The following is a 23,456-nucleotide window of genomic DNA, read 5'->3' on the forward strand; positions in this document are numbered from 1 at the left end:
TTTTGCTGCCTTAGTTGGACTACTCAGGTATTAATAGTAGTTAGTAGTAAGACTCCTACTAAGCAACATGATGGCCAGCAGTAAAATATGTCAGTCCAAGGTAAAGCAAGAAGGTTTTACATAATTGTAAACTATTCATTCTAAAGATAACTGGGGAAAATGTAATTCAAGGTGTTCGAGCACCTTGAACTTTTTCAGAGAGAAATGTTTAGCAATATTTGATGCAGACAATAAAATATAGTATATAACATATTAATATTTGGACATTTCTTCACTTCACAAACCCATCTGTTAACACTCTGAAGAAATGTTTTTGTTTGGTAACTCCATTATAATCAAAGGAATTGAAGTCCTTGCTATGTGTAGCGTCTTTACCCACTGGATAATTAATAAAAGCTTTGCTAGCTAAATAAAGGACACAATGGACTGTCTTTCAGCCAGACGTGGACACAGGTGGCCCGCTTCTGATACAGCTGGGCTCAGATTATGAGTTGCTTTTAAAGGAAAACCATTGTTGTTCACAAAGGTGCTGTTTCCAGGAGGCCAGCTCCATAAGAATAGGCCTGCCTGTGATCTCAGGCCAGATCCTTCCTTGAGTCTGGCCGGCGAAACAGCTGTACTGCACAGCAAAGAGCTGAGAGTGCTATCAGGGTGGACACTCTGGATGTGTAATATATTCCATTTGGCTGCTGGATTATAGCCTGGTGAAACTGATGATACAGTAAGGGGAGGGAGATGGTTATATTGTTTGCATAACAGGAAACTGTGTTACAATATTTGCACATGGTTTTTATTATACCAGATTAGCTTTGTGCAGCGGAGAACTCTCTAGAGCGATTCACTCAGAAATGGACTCCTGTTTTTCTTAAGAGGAGGAGAAAGAATCAACTTTGGGAGTGAATCATCATTACTGTTTTTTTTCACCAAAGTGCCACTGGCCTTTATGGTAAAGGATGAGGTAAATCTATCAAAAGGTGAAAAGTACTTAGAATGGTACCTCAAAAACTGCCTCATTTTGACACTTCAAGTTTTAAATACCTTTTCTTTCCAGACAGAAAACTAAAGTTTTCAAGCCTTTTTAGGTATGAATTTTTCTGGATTTGAAGCAAAATAATTGGTCAGGTTGTCTCTGTAGAAATATAGACGTTTATGTAATATTAGCAGCATAATATTTTGTTTTCAGCTGGTTCAAGCTTTGTTTAAAGAATAAAAAGGCAGCCTGTGCATGTTTTCCTGCACAGATGCTTGTCTTGAGCTGAAGGGTTACAAAGCACACCTGTCTTGTTAAGTATACACTGAGCTTTTAACATTTAAATCCAGGGCAAGCACTGTGTTTAAATCTGTCATGCCCAAATACTGTTGTAAGCACAATAGAGAGCTGAGAACATGTGATTATAAACACAGCAGCACGGACATCAAAACATGAATAGTAACATCTCATTTCTTAACACGCCTGTCCTGTATATGAACTGGGTGTTCTAAGGGATTCGACCAAGAAGACATTCTGTGCAGTCTTAAAAGTTTTTTTTATTTTCCTCAGAAATTATCAGTTCCAAAATAAGTTCAGATTTAAATATATTTACTGTCTGGTACACATGTAAAATTCTGATTCATAATTGTAATTAAAATTGTGTTAAAAGCCAAATACTTGTGACAACCAAAGCAGGATGCTTTTTCCGTTTTTGTATCAATGTTTTTTTTGTAGTGACTTTGTCAGACTCGCAGCCAGAGACAAGAAATACAATTTAAATTATGCTCATTTTGCTCTTTTGTAAGTAGCAGTTGTAAGTACAATAACTGTACAATAATTGGCAATGAACATTGAGCTTTTCAACCCTTTTTAGAAGAATGCTTAAAGAAAACTACAAGTGCTTGGCATAATTTGTGGAAGAATGTATCACTTATTCCCTTAACGGAAAAAAAATCAATATTCGGTTTAGCTGGTCACCCAATATACAGTAAGGTAAATCTGTTTCTTTAATCAAGAATGATCAGGGGAGTTTTAGTGAACTATATTCTTATTTTCATGAGTGGGCCGACCGTCTCTGCTGAGTCCAGTCCATAGCTGACCCTTCTTGCACTTTGTGGTTGTTGACTAGAATCCTTGAACTGGTGACAACAAAAGTAGTATCCATGTTTAGTGTGTTCCTAAATCACCTTCTGCCTGGGGTCAAAGTGCAAATGCCAGAGGATTGTGGGCTGAGTGACTGAAGACATAAGTGGGTGGGAAAAATTAGATAAGTTACATTTGGATCTGTCAGTGCCAATGCTTTTTTTCCATATTTGTTGGAACACATCATAGGTGGTTAATATTTCCTATTTATATTAAAGAAAATTGTGATAAGATTTCTTTATTTGTGAAGCTACACAGCAGTACTGATTATTGCTGATTATGCAATGTGGTGGAAAGTGTCCTTTTATAACCAACATATTGGACTAGTTTTCAGTGTCTACCCCTTTGCAAACAATTTTACAAGTCACTCCCTTTGAACACTTTCAAAATAAGAGCGTGATTCCTCGTCTAAAGTAAGCAACAGGCCTTTGATGTGAAACAGAGCATGACCCACGTTTGAAGAGGGATTTATTTCACAGTCTGTGACCATTTCTGTGGTTCCGGTCAGCAACACTTATATCAGCCGGCGTGCACCGTGTGTATAGGTTACTGCTATGTTGTTCTGTTCTGAGGTACTGTTCTTCTGTCATGACAAGCGGCTTCTTTTCAGTACTTTTCAGGACTTTCTTCCGATCAGTCCAGTCAGGACCAATCAGGTCCAGTCAGTACTTGCTTAAAATGTTTTGCTAATTGGTAAAGGGATAGTGTCCTGAAATGACTACTATACTTTTAGCTTGTATTTTAACAAAATGCAGTTTTAATGTAGTAATGTTCATTATCAGGTTATCGTCCATCCAGGCGTTTTGCAACTACTGTATGCCAACCAATTCGGGGTTGGAGGGGAGCCAGAGCCTATTCCAGCAAGCAATAGGCAAAAGACAGGATACACCCTGGATGGGATGTCAGTCCTTTGCAGGGCACACACAGACATAAACACACAAACTCACACACCAGGGTCAGTTTTCCCAAAAGCCAGTTAACCTACCATTCTTTGGACTGTGGGAGGAAACCCCAGCAAATGCAGGGAGAACATACAAATTCCATACGGACAGCACCCCAAGACCAGAATTGAACCCAGGGCCCCAGTATTGGCAGCAACGGCAGCAATAGTGACCACTCCACCACTGTGCAGCCCTCATTGGGTTGTTTAGGAAAATAAGAAAGGATGTAAATGAGAAGAGACACTCGGAGCTCATCTTGCTCATTTGGTAGTTCAGTAGCAAAGTGAAACTAAAATTTCAAACTGCCATTTCTCACACGTGCCCAGGGCTTGTACCTGATGCCCCTGACTGGAAAAGCTATTCCAGACACCCACAATTCTTTACAGGGTTTCCTGTTCTCTGTCCTAAATTAATTCCCCTTTAGGTTCCCCATATTCTTGTTTTGCTCCTGAATGTGAAATGGTCCCCTGAGTTGACCCTGTCTGTACCCCTTTGGGTTTTATAAACTTGGGTTTTCTTTGTTCCAGATCATATATGTCACTTCTTTGTGACCAGGAATCATTTTTTTACCAGGTAACTGTTTCTAAGGCTGTATTATCATCTTTGTGATATGGTGACCAAAACCTAGAACAATGTCAATTATGTTAAAAAGATCCAGTCTTGATGGATCATGTTTTAAGACATGGGGCATGCTACCGACATTGTCTCTCATAAAACATAAAAATATTTTATGTTTACCATAAATTATTAGTCCTCTATTATCTCATAAACTGTTACTCCCTCTTTTACTGTTGTAGCACTAGAAAAATGCTTTGCTTCTGTTGCAGTATTCTTCTTTGTCTCCTTCTTGGCAGCGCTAATATTTTTTTTTCTCAGCTGCACCTGAAGCTTGATATACTCTTACAGTCGTTCAAATCATAGGCCCATTTACGCAGCCTGTAAAGTCTGCCAAGCTTTCTCTTCCTTTGTTTTTTGTAATGTCTCCATTTAACCATTTAGGCCATGTTTGTAATTTTATGAAATGCTGTGCCGTACAGACGTTCTGTGTTTGGAAATTCTGAACTGTGAAGGACAGAGGATGTTCGTTGAATCTTCTTCCTTCCCTGCACCAAAAAATGACAAATATTGTCAGGAATGGCGGGACCTGTTAATGAGTCATTTTTCGGTCTTTACTCATCCATGACACAGAGGAGGCTGCAACCTGCCTTTTGCTGCTGTAGTGCTTCTTGCCTCAAAGTGTTCCAAGCACTAAGTTCATTTCATTCATCTATCAAAGCTGTCAGTCTGTTTCTGGAGAATACTGCCCCGCTGATACAGTAACTTAATGTTCTGCACCACGAATTCAGAAACCAAAATTGAAAACCAATGCAGTTTCAAAGACTTCTGAGCAAGTTCCACGGTCATGAAATACTGTAGTAAAGTAGCAGTTTGCAATATTGCCCACATGTTGACAACAGAAAAAAGGTCTTGGTTCGCAGCAAAATCCCATTTCTTTGTAATGTAGTTTTGTTGTAGCTTTAATAACACCAGTCTTAGAATGAATCAGTCAGATGCTTTTTTCCTGTAGGTCCAGCTCTCATAAAATAAGTGTTGTTTCTGCAGGAGCAGTTTGATCTGTGGTACATGTCCACCAGAAAACAGAATAGCAACCAGTTGGCCATCCTTGTGTTTGTCACAGTCTGATTTTGACATGTTGTAACGGCATTGTCACTTCAATTATGCATATCGAGTTTGGATTTAATTGGTTAAGTCGTTATTCAAGAAGAGCAGTTAGCGGTATGGTGAGCATTTAGCCAAGCAGGTTATGACCCATTACGTGTGTACAAGGCATCACTGCAACATGTGAGGTGCATATCTGAAACAGATGTTTATGCTATGAAACATGCAAGATTTTGGGTTAATTTGTACAGCAGCCCATAAGACAGCAGTGCTTTCAGAACTCATTAGCAGTCAGGTAACCTCCTCAGCTTAGGCAGTTGCACTATTTCACTACATAGTAATTGCACTGTAACGAAAATGATGCCCAGTCTGTTTCCAAGGTTTGTGTGTGAGAGGGAGCAGTTAGCAATACAGAATGTTATGATATCAGGCACTTCACTGGCTCACGGAGGCTGAGATTGTCTTTCGTATCTCTACCTTAATTGGGTTAAAAAAAACAATTGATTTTTAAAGTGTTCTATCTATGACAATTCAGCAATTTTATACAAATCCAAAATGGTGGACAACCCCAGTGAAACTCTGACACAACCCATAGGCCTCTACAGTCCTATGAAATTTCAAGAGCCTTTGTCCAGGAGTTCTTGTGGCCATTTAAACCTTTAAAAAAAAAACATTCTTGCTATTCATATACATCGACATATTCTTGTTTGAAAGCCTAATAAGTTTGTATGCTTAATACATTTCTCTGTATGTGTGAAGCCTTGAACCATTAGATCTCTGGCAGTTCAGGATTGTGTTTGCCAGATTTTCTGTTTAAGTCTGGAATGATTTCCATTAAGGACCATAAAATAAAATTTTATGTTTTAAGGTTTTGGTATGTGGTAGTTATTCTGTCTAAGGCCAGAATGAAGTAAAAACCCATCAGCCAGTAGCTAATTACAGACTCAGGCCTTGGTGTCGGTCTTGCATTGGGTAGAAGCTAGAAGGCTCCAAAAGCCGCCATGAAGTCATAGGTGCTGCCATGAGCGGACTGTGACCAAGACTTCCTGAGCAGCACATCTGCGTGACAGCCAGTTGGGTTAAGTGGGCTTGAGTGTGCTTTTGGCAGAATTCCTGTGACGTGCTGAGGTACCTGGTGACACTGAGCCAGAGTGTTTTTCTGGGTCTCTTGTGGTGTGGAAAATGCTGCCTGTACTCTTAACAAAGCCAGTGTGCATAGGTGTAGAGTAAATAACATCTATTATCACATTTCAAATCAAAGCCCCACGTCATCACTCCCTCAAATGCGGATACCAGGGCATTAGCAGTGAGGAGGATTTATTAATAACTGGAAATTCCAAGTTTAAAGATTAAAGAAAAACCTCGGAATGATTATGGCTACCGGGAAAAATGGAATTCAGAAAGGCTGCCCTAAAGAAACTGGGTTTTGTCTGTCATGAAAAAGTACATGGTTCTGTTTCAAGTCTGTAGCCGATGCAGCCTAACACTGCTGTTTCTCAGTGTCTGGACACTTGGTTGAGGGCTGTCTGAAGTATGTACAAACTGTAGCTTATAATTAGGATCCTTACTGACGGGTTTCTTCTGCTCAAGAAGATGCAAAGTGAAATTCAACCCCATTGCCTGAGGCAGACAGCTAGAATAACCTTATTTGTAGTCAATGATCCTCCATTAATGGTGCCATCAGTATGTCTGGGTAAACAAAGGTTTCAGAGGTAGTTTCTTTTTTTGCTTTTTGAAACTAATATGTTTAAATTTATTTTTGAATGCTGCTTGAAAGAATCATAACCAACTACCAATGTGTAAAAGGTATAATTTAACTGTTATTGAGTCTGTGTGCTGCAGGCACTTCACACTGTGTGCTTAATAAACCAAAGTCCGTTGTGCCTTTCTTGGGAGCGACAAGTAAAAAAAACAAGTCATTATTATTCAAATTAAAATGAAATGAATTTTATTCTTCCAAGGTGTTTGCTTTTAGCCATTTGAGGTGCAAAGGTCAATGTGTAAACTCTGTGCCTGGGAAGTGAAGATGTACTATATAATAATGGGGTGTTGGAGGGCAGGATCAAGCCCACTGCAGACAAGCAAGAAGCCCAAATTTACCTGGCATGGTAAAATAACTAGGGTAGCATGGTGGCAGCGCTAGGGCCCTGGGTTCAATTCCAGACCTGGGGTGCTATCTGCAGGGAGATTTTATGTTCTCCCCATGTTTGTTTGGGCTTTCTCCCGAAGTCCGAAGACATACTGGTAGATTAGTTGGCTTCTGGGAAAATTGTCCCTAGAGTGAGTGGGTATCTGTGCCCTGCGATGGACTGGTGTCCTATCCAGCGAGTACCCTGCCTTCTGCCTGTTACTGGCTGGGTTAGTCGCTGGCTCCCCCATGACCCTGCATTGGATAATGTATGGTTGTTTAGACATGTTTAGAAAATGGATAGTAAAGCAACCGCTGTGCTTACTATTGTAAATCTATCAGAAGGCTTGCATGTTCCATTATAAACTCAGTCTTAAGAAAAGGTTATGAGCACCGGGAGGCCATATAGATTGTGTTAGCTACTAGCAATTAAACATTGGGCCTTTTCTGCAATGGGGGCATCAGGTCCAGCTGGGAAGCTTGTTCCACACTTTTGGATAACGAGTTGGCTCCCACTTGCGTCCTCTTGTTCACATTTTCTAACACAAGCCTTGAAATGTAAATGCTATCCTTAATTAAATGTTATTCTGACTGGCTATATAGCTGTGTACTGTACATTTAAACTTTCAGTACAATAGATTGGATGCCCTGGAGTGATGGAAGAAATAGATCCGAGTAGCACGCATACTACTTACGACTAGATTTAAAATTAATATAACATGTTGAGAAACACTGTCAAACAATTCTATATCAGATTTTCTATTTATTGGAAAATAAGTTGTGCCTGAATGAGGGATTTGTTTTTCTTTTTAACTAACAGTGCATTTAAAGAGTGTTATATAACCAAATTGGCTCACAGCTTTCTTTATTTATGTGTGAGTGTCACTCTGAAGGCATGGTAAAGAAAAGCTTTGAGAGGCCATGGTGTTTGGACCCTAGCACTGATACTTAAGCTGCCTTGGTGGATTTCTCAGTAGGTGGTCTGTTTCTGCTAGTCAGTACTGTAAATATTTTCAGGTGGAATGATGCAGATGTAGATCTGTTCTCCTTGTCCCCATAACACACTCTTAATCCACATTGATATTTTGAGTTGCATCCAGATGAGGTCTTTTTTAAAATCTCCAGTTAATGTATAAGAGATGCAGGTTGGATATCTGAATTTACTGAAGTAAGAATCATTGAAATGAACTGAAGGATCTTCGTAGTAGTTATATTTTTAATCCTGTAGTACAAATAACTTGCACTCATCGCTGATACACCATAAACTCCAGACTCTAGGTGGAGTCTACATGTTTTCAAATCCTGTTTATGCCTGATTTTGGTGTGGAATATTCTAGTCAGGAAATTTTCAAGATTTTCTGTTAAAGACAAAACTGACCTTTGTTGTTGCTGCATATTCCTAAACTTCCTCTCTGACTTTATTTCAGAAACCAGCTGATTTAACAGAGCACAGGCGACTAAAAAAGCTTTTAAGTACAAAGCCAAGTCTTTCCTTCTTAAAATGAAATTCAGAAAAAAAATATTTGAAAACTTTTTGTTCCTTTATTTGTTCCTGAAGTGAGCCTAGCACTACTGCTGTATGCACAAAACCTCAGTTTGGTTTTTGTAGTTACGTTTAGAAAATCAGACAATTCTCAAACTAGAGCGAAAGTTCACTTAGTCTGTGAGTACTTTGAAATACAGCAGCAGTACTGCCACCTTCAGGCTGGAATGTCCAAGTCATTCCAGGGCACCACAAAATCTCTCAGCTGGGTTGTGCGTGAAAGAGTCAGAAGACCAATATTATCTGCAAAATAAACAGTGAAGAAAGGGTGTGATAACACCACAGATTTTATAGCAGTTTTATTTTAAAAAAAGTTATTGTTAAACAAATGTAATATCGATCCATGTTTTTATGCCGGTTTTATTGACCTATTTGTTTTCTGTCTTTATGGAACTGTCACTGTCACTTTTAGTTCATGTCCTTTGTGGCAACTGGTGGTAATGGATGTTAACGATTATTATTCATTTAGATGTTTGGCCGCTTGGTCCAAGCAACTTTTAAGTGTAATATATTATCTGGAGAAATACATAATGTGGTATTTTATAGAGAGAAAAGACATCATCAGTGCAATATCATATTAGAAAGACATTTCAAAATCTTATTAAAATGCAATCAAAACCTACACTGAGTTAAGACCACTACCAAGATGTTTTCTACAAGGCATAGAATTTCGATATATTACAATCTCATAATTTACAGGATGTGTTGTGTGTGTGTGCGCTTCTGGTTTGTTAGTAGTAAGTGACATTAAAAGTGGTAAATGCGTTTTCTTGGTTGGTTAAACAGTGTGGGGACGAAGTAGACTAGGCTGAGATGAGGATGATACAGGCCCTGTCAACACAACATCTCACTCCCACTCCCTGCTCTCGATTCTCTCCAATATCAAGCCCTTTCTGGTGAACTTGTTCCAGCAGGTTTGGACTCGGAAGACACCATGAGTGAGCGTTTCGACTGCGACAACTGCAAGGAGTCGCTGTATGGCCGGAAGTACATCCAGGCGGAGGACAACCCCTACTGCATCCCCTGCTACGACAGCCTGTTCGCCAACACCTGCGATGAGTGCAAGGAGCTGATCGGCCACGACGCCAGGGTGAGACACCTGCCCCCGGGTCCTCTGCAGCCGAAACGTTGTGCCGCTTCTTCTTTTCAGCATGAAATAAGCTTCTCCCTGTTCCTTTGCAGTTCATAACAATACCGGGTGCCAGGGCAAGACTAAAGACCCTGGCTTAGGGCTGATAGAGATAAACGGGATTTTGTGATTCTGTTTATACATCTCATGTCGGAATGGAAATGGAAAAAAGTTTTGGGATGTGGTTCTTCAGTTTTGGTATGAGCTATGGGCACTGATGACACAAAAGAAGACCATTGGTCCTTCTGCCTATACTGACACTCCCCTGGTTATGCAAATTTAACTTGACATAAAAATGCTCTAAATTTATTTCTAAATTAAGATTTGGGTAAATCTTTACAATTATGTATACAATTTTGATACATATAAATAATTTGGAACTACTTATTGCTGTATATTATTGAATTCAATTGTGCTTCCTTAAGCACTCTTTAATGGGTTCTATTGAATCCTTCTCTTCTCTTCAGTCTATTGCAGTGTACAATACACATTATATGACAGAATATCTTCAAGACAGGAACCTACTACCATCTTGTTACAAAATGATAAATGTGTATATACTATAGCTCAAAGTGAATCCTGGCTGACGTAAGATTCAGCTTGTGGGATGGTTTCTGGAACCAAACTCTTGTGTTAGTCTTGTCTGTACCAAGAGGCAGTAGCTGCCTCAAAGCCTCTCCAATAATAGTATTTTACAGAAATAGTTTTTTTTATCAGCATTGAATCTTAATTGGTGACACAAGAGCTCAAGAGCTCAGATTAAATTTCATTTAATGTGTTGTCATGACGCACACCCAAGCCCTCTGGAAGGACTACAATGATGTGTTTTACCAAAATTCCTTGACCAAAGGTTGCAACGGACACTTGAGGTGGTGAGTGCTGGTTACAGGTCACCCAGCTATTATTCTCATCTGTTAGACCATGTTAAGATGTGGTAGTGTTAGTGATTGCACTCATCCTGGTACCCCTCTCGACAGTAAGAAAGGACTGAAGCTTCATCATCTTCGCAACCAGTTTCACCCCACAGATCCACAGCAAACATTGTCATCAGGATTTGTTCAGGTTTTAGTCATCATACCACGACAAAGATTAAATTGTTTAGAATACAAAGAAGAACAGGAATGATTCCTGGTTTCAGGATCTATGCATACAGGTGAAAGGAGCTAAAGCAAGGATATATAATGCCAAGTGGAGTATTTAGACAGAATCTGATGGCCTCCTCTTGCTTGTAGCCTTTCTTATGTAACAGTAGACTTAGTTTATAACATCTCTCTCCTGGACTGTCAGAATTATTCCATCTCCTTGGTGTCATGGAGCCAGTTAATTGGTATAGTGGCCTTGTCCCTTTATATACATAGATACTCTGATGTGTGATGAGAGTGGTTTAAAACCAACATCCAACTTGACAAGTTGCAACAACGTGTCAGAAAGCAACATAACTGAGCTTTGGCAAAAGTATTTCATTTCTTTTTCATTACTGACTATGTGAAGTAAGTCTCCCCTCTCTTCACAGATCAGAAGTGAGCTGGTTTTCCTGAATTCTCTTCTGTTTTGCCTTCTTGGTAACCCAGAGGTCACATTATGGCAATTAAGATAAATTGAGCAGTCAGTTCAGTGTAAGATAAGTCTTTGCTAAGCTGTAACTGCTTCTTGTCAACAGACTTTGTGTAACATCTTGGAATGAGATCCATTCAGTGCTTGACCAAGTGCATTAGTTTCTCATTAAAGGTTCAAGAAAAAATAATATGTCTAGGTCATGTGTTGTGAAATAAAACAACTCCACTAATGGGACAGGCAGTGCTGCAGGGGCGATCGTAGAGCACAATGTTTATTGTCTGAGAGATGGTGGCCAATTCAAACAGCGGTTTATTCAGCCTGACTCCACAAGTGTCAATAATTCGCAGAGAGCTTGTGTGTCGTTATTTTTGTTCTGTAGTGTGTGTTCCTTTTCATACGCTATTCTTGAGCTCTTTCATGTGCCCAGTGTTTCCATAGCTGAGCATGTGGGAACTGAGTCTCTCAGTGTTGGAAATAAAAGTTCCTTTTTGGAATGAACCACACCACGTATTGTTTTAACATAAACAGCTGTTATTTGAACTGTATCAGTTTACCATAGTCTCACAGGTTTTATTTCCCATTGTCATTCATTGTATCCGGGTTCCACTCGCTGCTATTTTTTATTTTAATAATCATGTTTGCACACAGTTTTAAAGGTTATAGTATAAATGGCACAATAACAGGATGCTTTTCAAGGCTGTTGTGTCCCACTCCAAACTTCCTCCATTTTCTCTGACTTCAGATTTGAAGCACTTTCTAGCACTCAAAGTTAAAGGGTGAAGAATATCATTTTCTTTCCTCTTTTCCTTACCGGCATTGCTAGATCTGAACTACTGCCATTTCAACGGGTAATATTTTGCTGGCCGTGAAGCAAAAAGTTTTGAACTGCATGTTACAAAAATGCAGAATCTGGGTAAGGTTTTTTGTACAGAAAAGAGACTATGATTGTATGATTATCATTTTTTAATTTTAGCTAAGGCCACAGTAGCTTACATGCAAAACAGTCCATGAACTGCAAAATATGAACAGTGCAGAAATGTATATTGCATAGCGGAATAATTAAAAAATGTCAGAATGATAGAATAAGTTTCCAACCTTTTCTGCAACAAAACAGATTTTAATGAGACAATTAGTGTAATTCCACAGCATACCCTCTTTTTTCCACTGAAAATGGCTGCTCATGATCCTCACATTTATTTACATAAGAGGTCAAGGTCTTACTAGAGAGGTGTGCAACACAGTGCAGACAACCAATTGGGATCAGATTGATTCATGTTTATCTCCTGCCAAATGCACAGTTGCTTTTATTATCTGTTCAACAACTTCTATTCACAGCCCTAAATCTGTTCCACATGGAGTACTCAGCCCAGGCAACCTTCAGACTTCATATCTGTAACAGTGTTTTCAGAAGTATAATTTTTATTACATAATTGAACCAATGCATAATTTAAATTCAATGGATCAGAGCAAAATGCCAAGTAAATAGCAAATAACCAGGTTAGTGGGAGTCCTGGGCCTTCTGGTGTGAACAGAGCCTTTGATCCAGGAAGGCACTGTGGAAAGGGCCATCTGTGAGTCTAGTTTTAGTGAGAAGCGCTCTCTCCTGTTGGTTTTAACGAACACCAGTGGTGGAAAGGTTCACCGAAGCAAGAGCATGGCCAGAGACTGTAGGATAATGGTACCACATTTCACTCTTCAGCAACACTGGGCAACCCTTCCATAATCCAGCAAAATCCTCTTTTTCTTTTAACATCTTTTTAAGGTGAATCAGAAGAAAGTCAACTGAATGGATCGTGTATCTAGTCATAGTCATTTGTAGAAGGGAGGTGGCATTTGCAAGGGTATGAGATGCTGAAATATGAGGCTTTGAGCCTTGACAGGTGTGGCTACTGGAAATGCAAGCTTAGCCTAACAGAAACTCATGAAGCTTATCAGACAGTAAGTCATTAAAGTGAACCATAAAAGCATGCAATCTCTGCTCGTTTATAGAGTCGCAGTATATCCTGTCACCGTATCTCAATTTTGTCAGTCGGTCACACGCATCTAGAACGGCTCTCATCTAGAACAGTGGCGTAGTAGTAGTTAGCATTGTTGCCTCACAGGCAACTGCCCTTTGTTCAGTTCCTGGGGTGCTTTCTGCATGGAGTTTGTATGTTCTCCCCATGTTTTTACAAGCTTCCTCCCACAGTCGAAAGACATGCTGGTAGGTTAATTGGCTTCTGGGAAAACTGGCCGTTGGTGTGAGTGTGCGCAGGTTAGGCTCCAGCTCACCGGTGACTCTGCAGTCGATTCAGAGGTTAGAAAATGGATGGGTGGGTGTTTTAGGATGGAAAGGCCAACTACCTCACTTTAAGTTATTTGATTCATTTTCATGTGTTGCAAGTTTGGTTGGAGCTGAACATTAAGATAGTAAAATGTTTGTTTCACGTTGACCCAAAACTGGGAAAATGGCCTATTTGAGAAGGTCCCGCAGCGCACCAGTTGAAAACGAGTACCGTGAAAGGTTGAAAAAGTGAAGACCCGGCGCCTCAGCGGCTCCATCTTCTGTCGCCCTCAGGAGCTGTTTTACGAGGACCGGCATTACCACGAGCACTGCTTCCGCTGCTTCCGCTGCGACCGCTCGCTGGCCGACGAGCCCTTCACCAGCCAGGAGGAGGCGCTGCTGTGCAACGACTGCTACTGCAATGAGTTCTCCTCCAAGTGCGTCGCCTGCAACAAGACGGTCATGCCAGGTGCGTCGCGCCTGTTCAGAGCAGGTCTTCCCTGCGCGGGTCCTGGCTCTTGTCCGTCCAAGGTCTGCCAGCGTCCTGTGCGGCTGAGCTCTCCGTCAAATTAAAACTGCCCCCTTAACTGGAGTAACGATCTGCATAATGAGATCGTGTTGGGTTCCTTGGCGATTTCACATTAACTGTAACATTTCAGGAATAGCTAGGCATAATGTTTTAATGGCCGGAATGTTGCTGGCTCAAAGGGGAGCTGCAGTCCCAATTTCTCTAACCGGCTGTTCCATCTTGGCAACAAAATAAATTGAATGTACCGCAAGGTTTTGCCAATTCCGAATCAAGCAAAAGTACTGTATGATCACCATTTTTGTCCCATGGGTGTGACCGAGAGTTTGCGAGAATTGTGACGTGATGCAGCCCTTCCTGCTCACTAGTCACTGTAATGATGAATGTAATACAATACGCAAGCGAATAAGTAGAGGTTGTGCAGCAAAAATTTCACTGCATGATATAATAATGTGATATGCACGCAGAGATAACAAGTACATCGTTTTTGTCAGCAAAAGCATCTCATAGTCAGGAGCGATATTTCTGTTGGATTAAAAGAGATGTATTCACAAGCCTGCCGGTTTACAATGTAATAGATCTAGAACAGTGGAGTCACTGGAGGTTTAGTCGCTTCGTTCTGAATCACAGACAAAGACACCATTATGGCGCTGCACATACTTGGAAATTTTGTGATGCAACCCTGAAATATAAAAATAGCGTTGCAGTCCCCCTTTAAATATTAGGAAACTCCCAGTCAAATGAATAGACTCCCTTAGTAACAATGTGTTATTGCCTTGAGCCACCTGAGACTGATTTCCATCACCTTTTCTTGCCAGAACAGCTCTCTGATCTCAGTCCTACTGAAAGCTTGTAGAACCAGCAGGGCATGATTGTGGAGTCTCACAGAACATGAAAGAACCCAAGAAATCTTTCAGACCTTCAATCTGATCTGTTAAAACAGAATTTCACTCCAGAAAATTGTTTTTGTAAATGTTTAGTGCTCTGCGGCTTTCAACTAATAGTATTGTCCTTGCTAGCGTGTACTGTACACCAGAGCTAGGAGCCCTTCCTGAACGTCACTGATTTGAGCAGTGCAGTCTTTAATTGACATCTCCTTTTAAAGCCACCATACTTTTAAAAGAGCTCCACTTATCCGAGACCTCAGAGAAGGCTGGGCTTGACGAGAGCTGGGAAAAGAAGTGTTGCTGTGGAGTTATATGCGCTGAGGGAGATGAAGAGTTAATAAACATTTCTCATGCTGGATGTGACAACGTAATTGTTGGTTTGCTTGTATGACTGTCTCGCAGCTAAATCCTACCTCTGGTAGCCAGCCAGGAGCTGATGACAGTGGATTACGCTATAAACTATTTGAGCAGCACACTGTAAAACAGTACGATAGGAGTTTGCAGAAGGTTTGTCTTTTTTTTTCTAGAAGTAGAAACTGCACATTCTCATGAAACTTTAACAAATGATTTCTTCTGTATGTATCCTTAAGGCAATTTTAACTCCACACTCATAAACCAAAAGTGATTCATCAGTACACACACCCATTTGTACGAAACTGCAGTAAGTTCTTTACATTTTCTAGGAGACAGGAGGAGATGCATTTTTGTGTAGGTGGAAAAAGGTATGAAGACACTGAAATACTGACAGGCAGAAAAGCGCAGGTGCATTCACATCTTCATGCCAATTGGATCAGCAATTCAGAATGGTTTAACATGATCTGGAATTCAGAGTGTAAAGAGCAAATCCTTTTAGCACTCCAGTCAATCCCAAACCCCAGCAGCCAGTGATAACCCACACTTTGGCTTTGGCTCATTCAATGCAAGTGTTCAGCCTTCAATTGCATTCGTAATGCTTTAATAAAGACTTTTTAGTTCTAAACAGACATGTTGGACTGCTAAAGACTAAACAGGATAAGTGGTAGAAGGTCACCACTTATCCTGTTAGTCTTAAGCAGTCTAACAGCAACTTAACGTTTTAGCCGGAACTATCAAAAAACATAACCATTTCTATGTCAGCTATGTTACTGTATTTAGTTCCTCTGGGTTCTAGTGCACTTATCTAAATTCAAAAGCATTCCACATGGGTCTCTGATTAATTACAAATATGAAATGCATGAGCCTTCACAAAGGGGCTTTGTAAGACAAGCTGGAGAGTGTGACATAGAAGGAGGCCACATCGTGTTGGGGAACAAAAAAACAACCTAAAGCTACAGGGAGAGGGATGGAAGCAGTGCCGTATTGTGGCAGGTGCTGCATGATCCTAGCAATTGATTAAGAATTCTGTATTTGTGCAATGATAGACATCAGAATGTGAACAGCTACACAGGAGCAGAGGCTAGAGCCAGACCAGTATTCCAGTATAAGTACTGTGGGTAGTGCCGTAGTCTTATCTTGTCCTTTTAAATCTTCCCAATCAGAGGATGCAGTAATAAGTTAAAAAGTTAATAGGAAATGTATTTAGCAAAGTGAGATTTGGCCTTTTGAAATGACCACAGTGCTGAGGAGTGCTGCTATCAGCCGTGCAATGTCATACAGAAATTACTAAAACACAATACAGCTGTGAGCACATCTGTCATCATTACGGCGGTGGGTATCAGTCATGTTTTCCCACTTTGTAGGAAAGGATGTTTTGCTGCTGTGCATGGCAAGGTACCAGCAATCACAGTCTTTAAAAGCTACATATATGGACAAGGCCATTTAAATACAGGGTCTCAAATCAAATCTCGTCACAAAAAACCATGGGTCTCCCACAGCTGCGACCTACCTCTCCCTCACACCTCTCCCTCAGGAACGCGAAAGCTGGAGTACGGAGGCAACACCTGGCACGAGAGCTGCTTTATCTGCCACAGCTGCGAGCAGCCCATCGGATCGAAGGCTTTCATCCCGGACAAAGAGGATTACTACTGCGTGCCCTGTTACGAGAGCAAGTTCGCCCCACGGTGCACGCGCTGTAAGCAGGTACGCTGCGCCAGAGACGGACGGACAGACGGACAGACGGACAGACGGACAGACGGACAGACGGGCAGGCAGGCAGGCAGGCAGGCAGGCAGGCAGGCAGGTTGATTACTGTGTCACTCCTCGCCTGCAGGTAACACTCATCATCTCCCTTGGTGAGAAGCTCTGATTTATTCCAGGGCTGGCCAGCTCCCAGTCCCAGAGAGCTGGGCTCCATATTAACCAAACTCATCAGAAATGTGTCAGACCGCCTTCTGGGTCAGGCAAGCAGCCCCCTGGAGAAATTTAAAATAGTTATCATCTGAGAGACCACCTTCAGGGCTCTGCAAGACCCGGGCTGAGAGACAGACAAGAGATGTGAATAGAGACAGCGGCCACAGGGCCACGTAATCCACACCCAAAAAATTAAACGTTTTCATGGCTGTGACTTTTATTTTGGTCTGCAAGGCCATTTGGAACCATCCACTGCCTCAGTGGAGAGGTCGCAATATTTGTGAACATTTAAGTGTCAGTTGCTTTTAAAAGACATACTGGTGACAGCGGCAAGAATGGAACCCAAGGGACAGATCTAGTGCGGGACAGTTCTGTACACCAAAGGCTCCTTGGCAACAGAGAGGTTTGTTCTGCATACATTCAGGGTGTACGCTGTTCAACAGGGACTTCAGCTGGTCATGGTTGTTATTATTATTTTTTCCCTTACTGATGAGATTTATAGGATCTGACAAGTGAAAGTTTGGCTCTGTGCTTTCTGTCTGAACCCATTATGAAGTGATATTTGATGGAATGTTGGCTAAGCATACAATAATATAGGGTCATGTGCACTAGAGACATTAGGGCAGTTTGCATGGGGCAAAAGCTGGTGAAACTATGGTCCCGACAAGACTGCCTTGATATTTACGTGAAACTAAACCCTGCTTACTTATGTAAACACAGATTTGATTAACTGATTCTCAGTTTCTGGGTGGGGTGGAACATACACCATACACAGATTACTATATATGAATATAGATCCACATAAGGTTTCTAAGAGAGAATCCAAGTGAGCCACAACTAATTTTCATATTACCCCTCCCCATTTCCCTTGATTTTCATGGTGATTAGGGAGAAGCAGACATTCTGAGGAAGATTTGAGGCTTTACACATAGAGACAACAAAGTACCAAGCCCCTACATATTTCAAAGGCAAGCAGCCTCCTGGAGAAATTAAAAATAGTTATCATCTGAGAGATCTTTAGCAATTATTTGCATAAGATCATATTTCATGAGAGATGGGGGGAGGTTTATCAGTCAAAACCTCTTAAAGAGAAGTGTTGCTTCCTTCGATACAGTCAAAACTACAATCAAAATCAAGACTCAAATCAGGATAGATCGGTATAAAATCATTATATACCAATGCACAGTACATCATTATAACAACACAGTACTAGAGAACATGAAAAACACATTTTGTAGCCACTAACGACAGAAGACACACTCATCAACCAAACATTTGTGGTTAAGCGTACAGTCATCAATGTAAAAGTGGAACTGAAAAGCAGATACAGGTTTCTTTTCGAAAAGAAATGACCGGGTTGTTTTTCCTGCACAGACACTAGCTAAAGGCGGAGTGACCTATCGGGATGAGCCATGGCACAAGGAATGCTTTGTGTGCACCGGATGCAAAGCCCAGCTGGCTGGTCAGCACTTCACCTCTCGCGACGACAGCCCCTTCTGTCTCAAGTGCTTCGGCAATCTCTACGCCAAGAAGTGTGAGGCCTGCACCAAACCCATTACAGGTACCTCCTGCCCAGCCAGCTGTGCCCTGGCACCCTGTCGTCACTACCGGTACATACAAGATAGCCATGTGAATTTGCATGCAACCTTAAGGCTTGCAGTCGGCAAAGGATACATATTTTCCATTGCGAGAATTTGCCTTGAAAACCTTTTATTTCCTCTCGTGAGTTTGTCTAAGTTTGCATGTTTTCCCCGTTGTCGTATAGGTTTCTTCCCACAGTCCAAAAGCATACTGGTAGGTTAATTGGCTTCTGGGAAAAGTGGCTCTGGTGTGAGTGTGGGGTTTGTGTGTGCCCTGCAGTGGAGTCCTGTCCAGAGCGTACCCCGCCTTGCACCCGTTGCTTGCTGGGATAGGCTCTAGCTCCCCTGAGACCTTGAACTGTATGAGGCGGTTAGAAAATGGATGGATGGAGAATGAACACAACAGGAATGAGGTAGAGAGAGAAAGGGTGTGCAGACAGGGAGCAAAGAAAGTGAGAAGGAGTGTCCAAATGCATGGAAATCCGAGGGCCTGACATTCACTTGCGTGGAACGTGCCAGTTCCTTAACCGCCTCTACGTCGACGCAGCTCTGCGGCTCGATCCTGAAGCGCTCCTGTTCCTTTTTTTTCCCCTGCCCCAGGTTTCGGCGGGGGGAAATACATCTCATTTGAGGAGCGGCAGTGGCACCAGACCTGCTTCACGTGCTCGCGGTGCTCCGTCTCGCTTGTGGGGAAAGGCTTCTTCCCGGAGAACGACGAGATCTTGTGCCGCGACTGCAACAGCGATTTATAAACCACAGGCTCCGGCGGGCGCCCTGGAGACCGAACGTCATTCACTAACTACATAAACTACAATGCGGGCTTTGGGATGCACAGTGGAACAACGGTGGGCAAGTTCGGAGAGCGAATGGACTGACGGATAAACTGTTAAACGTTAAACCAAAAAAAAAAATCTGTGAGGATAATGGTCACAAACCAAGAAACGCCAAAGATGTACTTTCACCACAGTGCCTTACCTTTAAATGTTTTTCTCACTCTACATGTGAAGTGCCAGTGGAAAGGAAATGGTTTCAAAGCTTGATCTATAGGTTTTTTATGGTTAAAAAAAAAAAACATTTTCTTCTTTTAGGTTCCAGCGTTTCTACCACAGCAATAACTACCTTCAGGAGCGACCATTTTGAAGCACATTGACGTACTTTTTCAGAACTGGTTCTTAATTCACCCTGAGAAGTGAATTAAAGTTTGAAATGCAACCTGATAGGTCTGTTTTCCACTTGTACAGCATTCTGCGTACACATAATCCCACAGGATTGTCACAGCAATACTGCTGTTCTAGGTAGACTCTATTTTTAAAAATCAACCACAGAATGCTACACATACATCTAGTGAAAACATGTTTTAAATAGTTGAGATTTTTTTCCTCCCTGTTTTAAATACTTTTTTGTTGTGGTTTATAATTCATCAGCTATGAAATGCAGAGTATGCACATTATGATACTAATAAAAGTTCTTGATGCATAGACCCCACACTCATACAAGCCATACAAGCACAGTACATATACATGGTATCAAAATCTTTTATATCACATAACCACTGATTCTATTAAAAATATTAGTTACAATAATATTGTTTTTTACTGAAGGTTCAAAGTTCAAAGCGTTACCACTGATGAGAAGTAGTTCAGCTAAATGTGTAGTTTTTCTTTATATATAATCTTTATAATAATTGCTTCTTTTGCTTTATAAACATTATTATGAGAAAGAAATGGGCTAGTCCCAGGACTCTTTTGCAATCTGTGTTCAAGAGATTGAGTGGTATGCATGTTGATTATTTTGTTCATTTTTTATATTTTTGTATTTTTATCCTTAGTTGTTCACCTATGCAAATTTATATTCCACTATTTTAAAAAGAGCTTTGATGCGGGCAAGTCAGAGTGGATCAAGTTATGCTTTATTTTGCTTGTAAACCTTGTTAAAATTCTCAGAGCATGAACATGAAAAAAAGTATTGTGCTGAAAGGTTCATTTATATGTTTTGTTTTAAAAAAGGCTTCTATAAATAAATTAAAACTGAAAAGTTTTTTTTGGTTTTTACTCTGTATTGATTTATACACAAAAAAAGGCCCCACACTAAAGTTTATGATAATGGGTCTCTTTTGCTGTATCTCATAAGAGTCCAAATCTGATCTCATACATAAACCTACACCATCTAAAGATGGAGAACATTTGTAAGTTAATGATCGCTTAATTTGTCTGAAGAGTACTCGACTCTCTAAAGTGCACAGCCAAACTGGGAATGCATTGATCAGTCTTATTCTCTTACTAGCAAAGTCAGGAAGCGATTTAGCAAAGTCAGGAGCTGAATTTGAAGAATACTTAAAAGGCTAGCATTTTAAGAGCCAGCCAACGTGTGTTTAGAAAGGGAAGGATGAGACAGGTGTGTTTCTACCTTCTGCACTGCTGGTCAGGGCTACAGAAAATCAGGATATTGCTGTAAGTAGTGCTGGTGGAGCAGTAGGTGTTGCTCCTCCCCCTGGGCCAGAATTTCCAATCCAAAGCCACAGGAAGTTGACGGAGGACGCTGTTGTAGGAGGTGCCCGCCATTGGGTTATACTGGATTATTAGGTCATTAAAGACCCCAATGGCACTGTTAGTAGGTGTAGGGGTGTTAACCCCAGACTCTTGGCTACACTCCACCTGCTCAATCTGGATTTACTAAAGATTCCACATCATTCAATCACTGAAGCAATTTTTCTTTCTCGGGCTCTAGGTTCCTTCAAGAACCCAATAAATAACAGTCTAGATGGTAAAAATGGCCTCCTCATTTGCAAACTTTCGTATGTCCTTGTGTTCTTCGTTGAACCAATCCTCTGTTAAAACGCTTACAATGACATTGTTCGGTATTTAGAAGCTGACGGTTTAATGGTTGCTTTCAAAGCTAGGGATCATCAGGACCTGGTTTGGCAATTTCTGTCTTAGAGATTTGAAAAGGTCTTACAAATACACAGCAATTTCCACAAACTAAAAATAAAGAATTGTGATATAAGCCATGATCATCTGTGAATGTATTTATCACATGATGTCATTTAATTATGGACTCTGTAGCACAATAAAAATATCAACATACAGCCTTTATTTTCCATACATTTTTGGATGGTTAATATTTTTAAAGGGCAAGGAACCCCCTCATCCTCACAAATATAGTGGCAACAAGTTGCTGATTGACTGGTTTTATTTACACGTTGAATGAATTGATCTCCATTTAAAAACTTACTCATACAGTACATGTGTTGCTTTGGTATTTGCGCAAGCAAGGATAAACAGCTTGTTCTACCAAGTTTGACAAGTATTTGCCCTGCTAGGCTGAGATCCCCCTACTGCCTTGGAGAACAGATACATCAGCTGAAGGAATGCAAACAGAACTGGCTGACATTCAGTAAAGCTGTGTTTTTCAGTGTATCTGGTCCTGTGGTATTAATTAAAAGAAAGCTTTTAAGTACTGAGGATTATTGAAAGAGAAGAATTTGCTCGATTTAAGTCGTGCCTTTTCTTGGATCCAATAAAATTTAGACATGGAAAAAAATGTACACGAACATTGTACTAGCTTCTGGGTTTCAGGAATTCTGTTTTAGTGACCAGGATTTTCTGCAGCTTGGTCCCATGATCAACTAAAAGGATGATTATTAAAGGAGTGTTTGATATAGTGGAATTCCTACCCATGCCTGAGTGTCTTTAATGGGTAAACTATTAAGAGTTGTTTAGACAGCTATAGGGAGGCAACTATTTATTAAGCTAAGGATTACATGCAGAACAGAGATGTTGTCTAAATGTCTTGGCAACGATTCTCCTAAATAGAGTGTTTCGAAAGCCAAGGTTTCAAAACAGAACAGTTAAATAGATTGTAGGGGCTCAGCTAGGAAAAGTGTTCACGAGTGCAGGCTGAGGCTTGTGGTCAAGATGTCACCAGCTGGCCAGGTGAGTGACTGGAATTCCACACTCCTGGCTGAACAGCACCAGGTTAAGGAGACAGGCTGTTAGACAGGGTTCTCTCAGGTTTCGGTGTATCGGCTTCTCCTTTGACTTGCTGGGTGGGTGCTCATTCGCAGTGATGTCCTTAAGACACACGTTGCTCCTTCTCTCAGTTGCTAATTCTCCCATAAGACACTGCAGGGCTCTGAGCATGCCAGATGGTGAAAGACTCTGAGATGGAGGCGTGTTGAAGGAACTTACCTGTTGGTGTAGCTAGTGCTCATTTTAACTGTCAGGCACAGGGTTTGTAGCTGTAATGCCAAGTCATAACTGTTAATTCCAAATAAAGTGGGTGGGAAAAAAAAAGAAAATATTTGATGTAGAACTAAAAATTAGTTCTAATCTAGATCAATTAGGGCAGTAGAAACCCTAAATAAGTATTGGGCAAGAAGGAAATCCAGTGAGACATACTCTGTGACCATGGATGAAAACCTTTTGATTTATCTTGGCACTTTTTAATGATTTTCTCCCTGCGGTGGTCTCTGGTCTTTTACTCACTTACACACCTTGGCCTTGTCGCAGGGAGTCAAGAGGATATATCTGAGCCGAAGACTTGTAATTGTATCCTAAACAAAACAAGCCCGATTTCCCTTGAGTCTCTCAAATTGACATGAATAAACCTGAAACATCCAGTCCAGGCAGAAGACATCCAAGGTTTCTTGGGTTGAGCGCTTGTCTGTTCTCAGGGCTTGGGAGCGGAGTTAGATAAAACACACTCCAGCTTACAACAAACAGACCCCTGGATACACTTTCCAGTTGGGGGTTTTCAGAACCTTTAGATTTTTTCACCAAAAAAGGAAATGAAAAGCTAAACATGCTCTCATGGAGGAGGGGGGGGGGCAGAGGAGTGGTGGACGCAGAATTGTAACATCTGGA

General features: G+C 41.0%; 1 protein-coding gene across 4 annotated transcripts in view; it reads left to right on the forward strand.

Moving 5' to 3' along the window:
* Positions 1 to 20,631, forward strand: part of fhl3a (four and a half LIM domains 3a) — a 53,649-nt gene extending 33,018 nt beyond the window's left edge. For 2 of the 4 annotated variants that reach the window (XM_015349184.2, XM_015349186.2), the window contains 5 exons: positions 9,296 to 9,474; positions 13,628 to 13,802; positions 16,635 to 16,804; positions 18,389 to 18,575; positions 19,195 to 20,631. In XM_015349184.2, the coding sequence (XP_015204670.1) occupies positions 9,296 to 9,474; positions 13,628 to 13,802; positions 16,635 to 16,804; positions 18,389 to 18,575; positions 19,195 to 19,346 (863 nt within the window). In that variant the 3' untranslated portion in view covers positions 19,347 to 20,631. The remainder of the gene's footprint in view (positions 1 to 9,295; positions 9,475 to 13,627; positions 13,803 to 16,634; positions 16,805 to 18,388; positions 18,576 to 19,194) is intronic. The other 2 variants (XM_006631467.3, XM_015349185.2) reach the window with 1 other exon arrangement.
* Positions 20,632 to 23,456: the final 2,825 nt, after the last annotated feature.

This window comes from Lepisosteus oculatus, chromosome 11, assembly GCF_040954835.1.
Source record: "Lepisosteus oculatus isolate fLepOcu1 chromosome 11, fLepOcu1.hap2, whole genome shotgun sequence".
Taxonomy (NCBI): domain Eukaryota; kingdom Metazoa; phylum Chordata; class Actinopteri; order Semionotiformes; family Lepisosteidae; genus Lepisosteus; species Lepisosteus oculatus.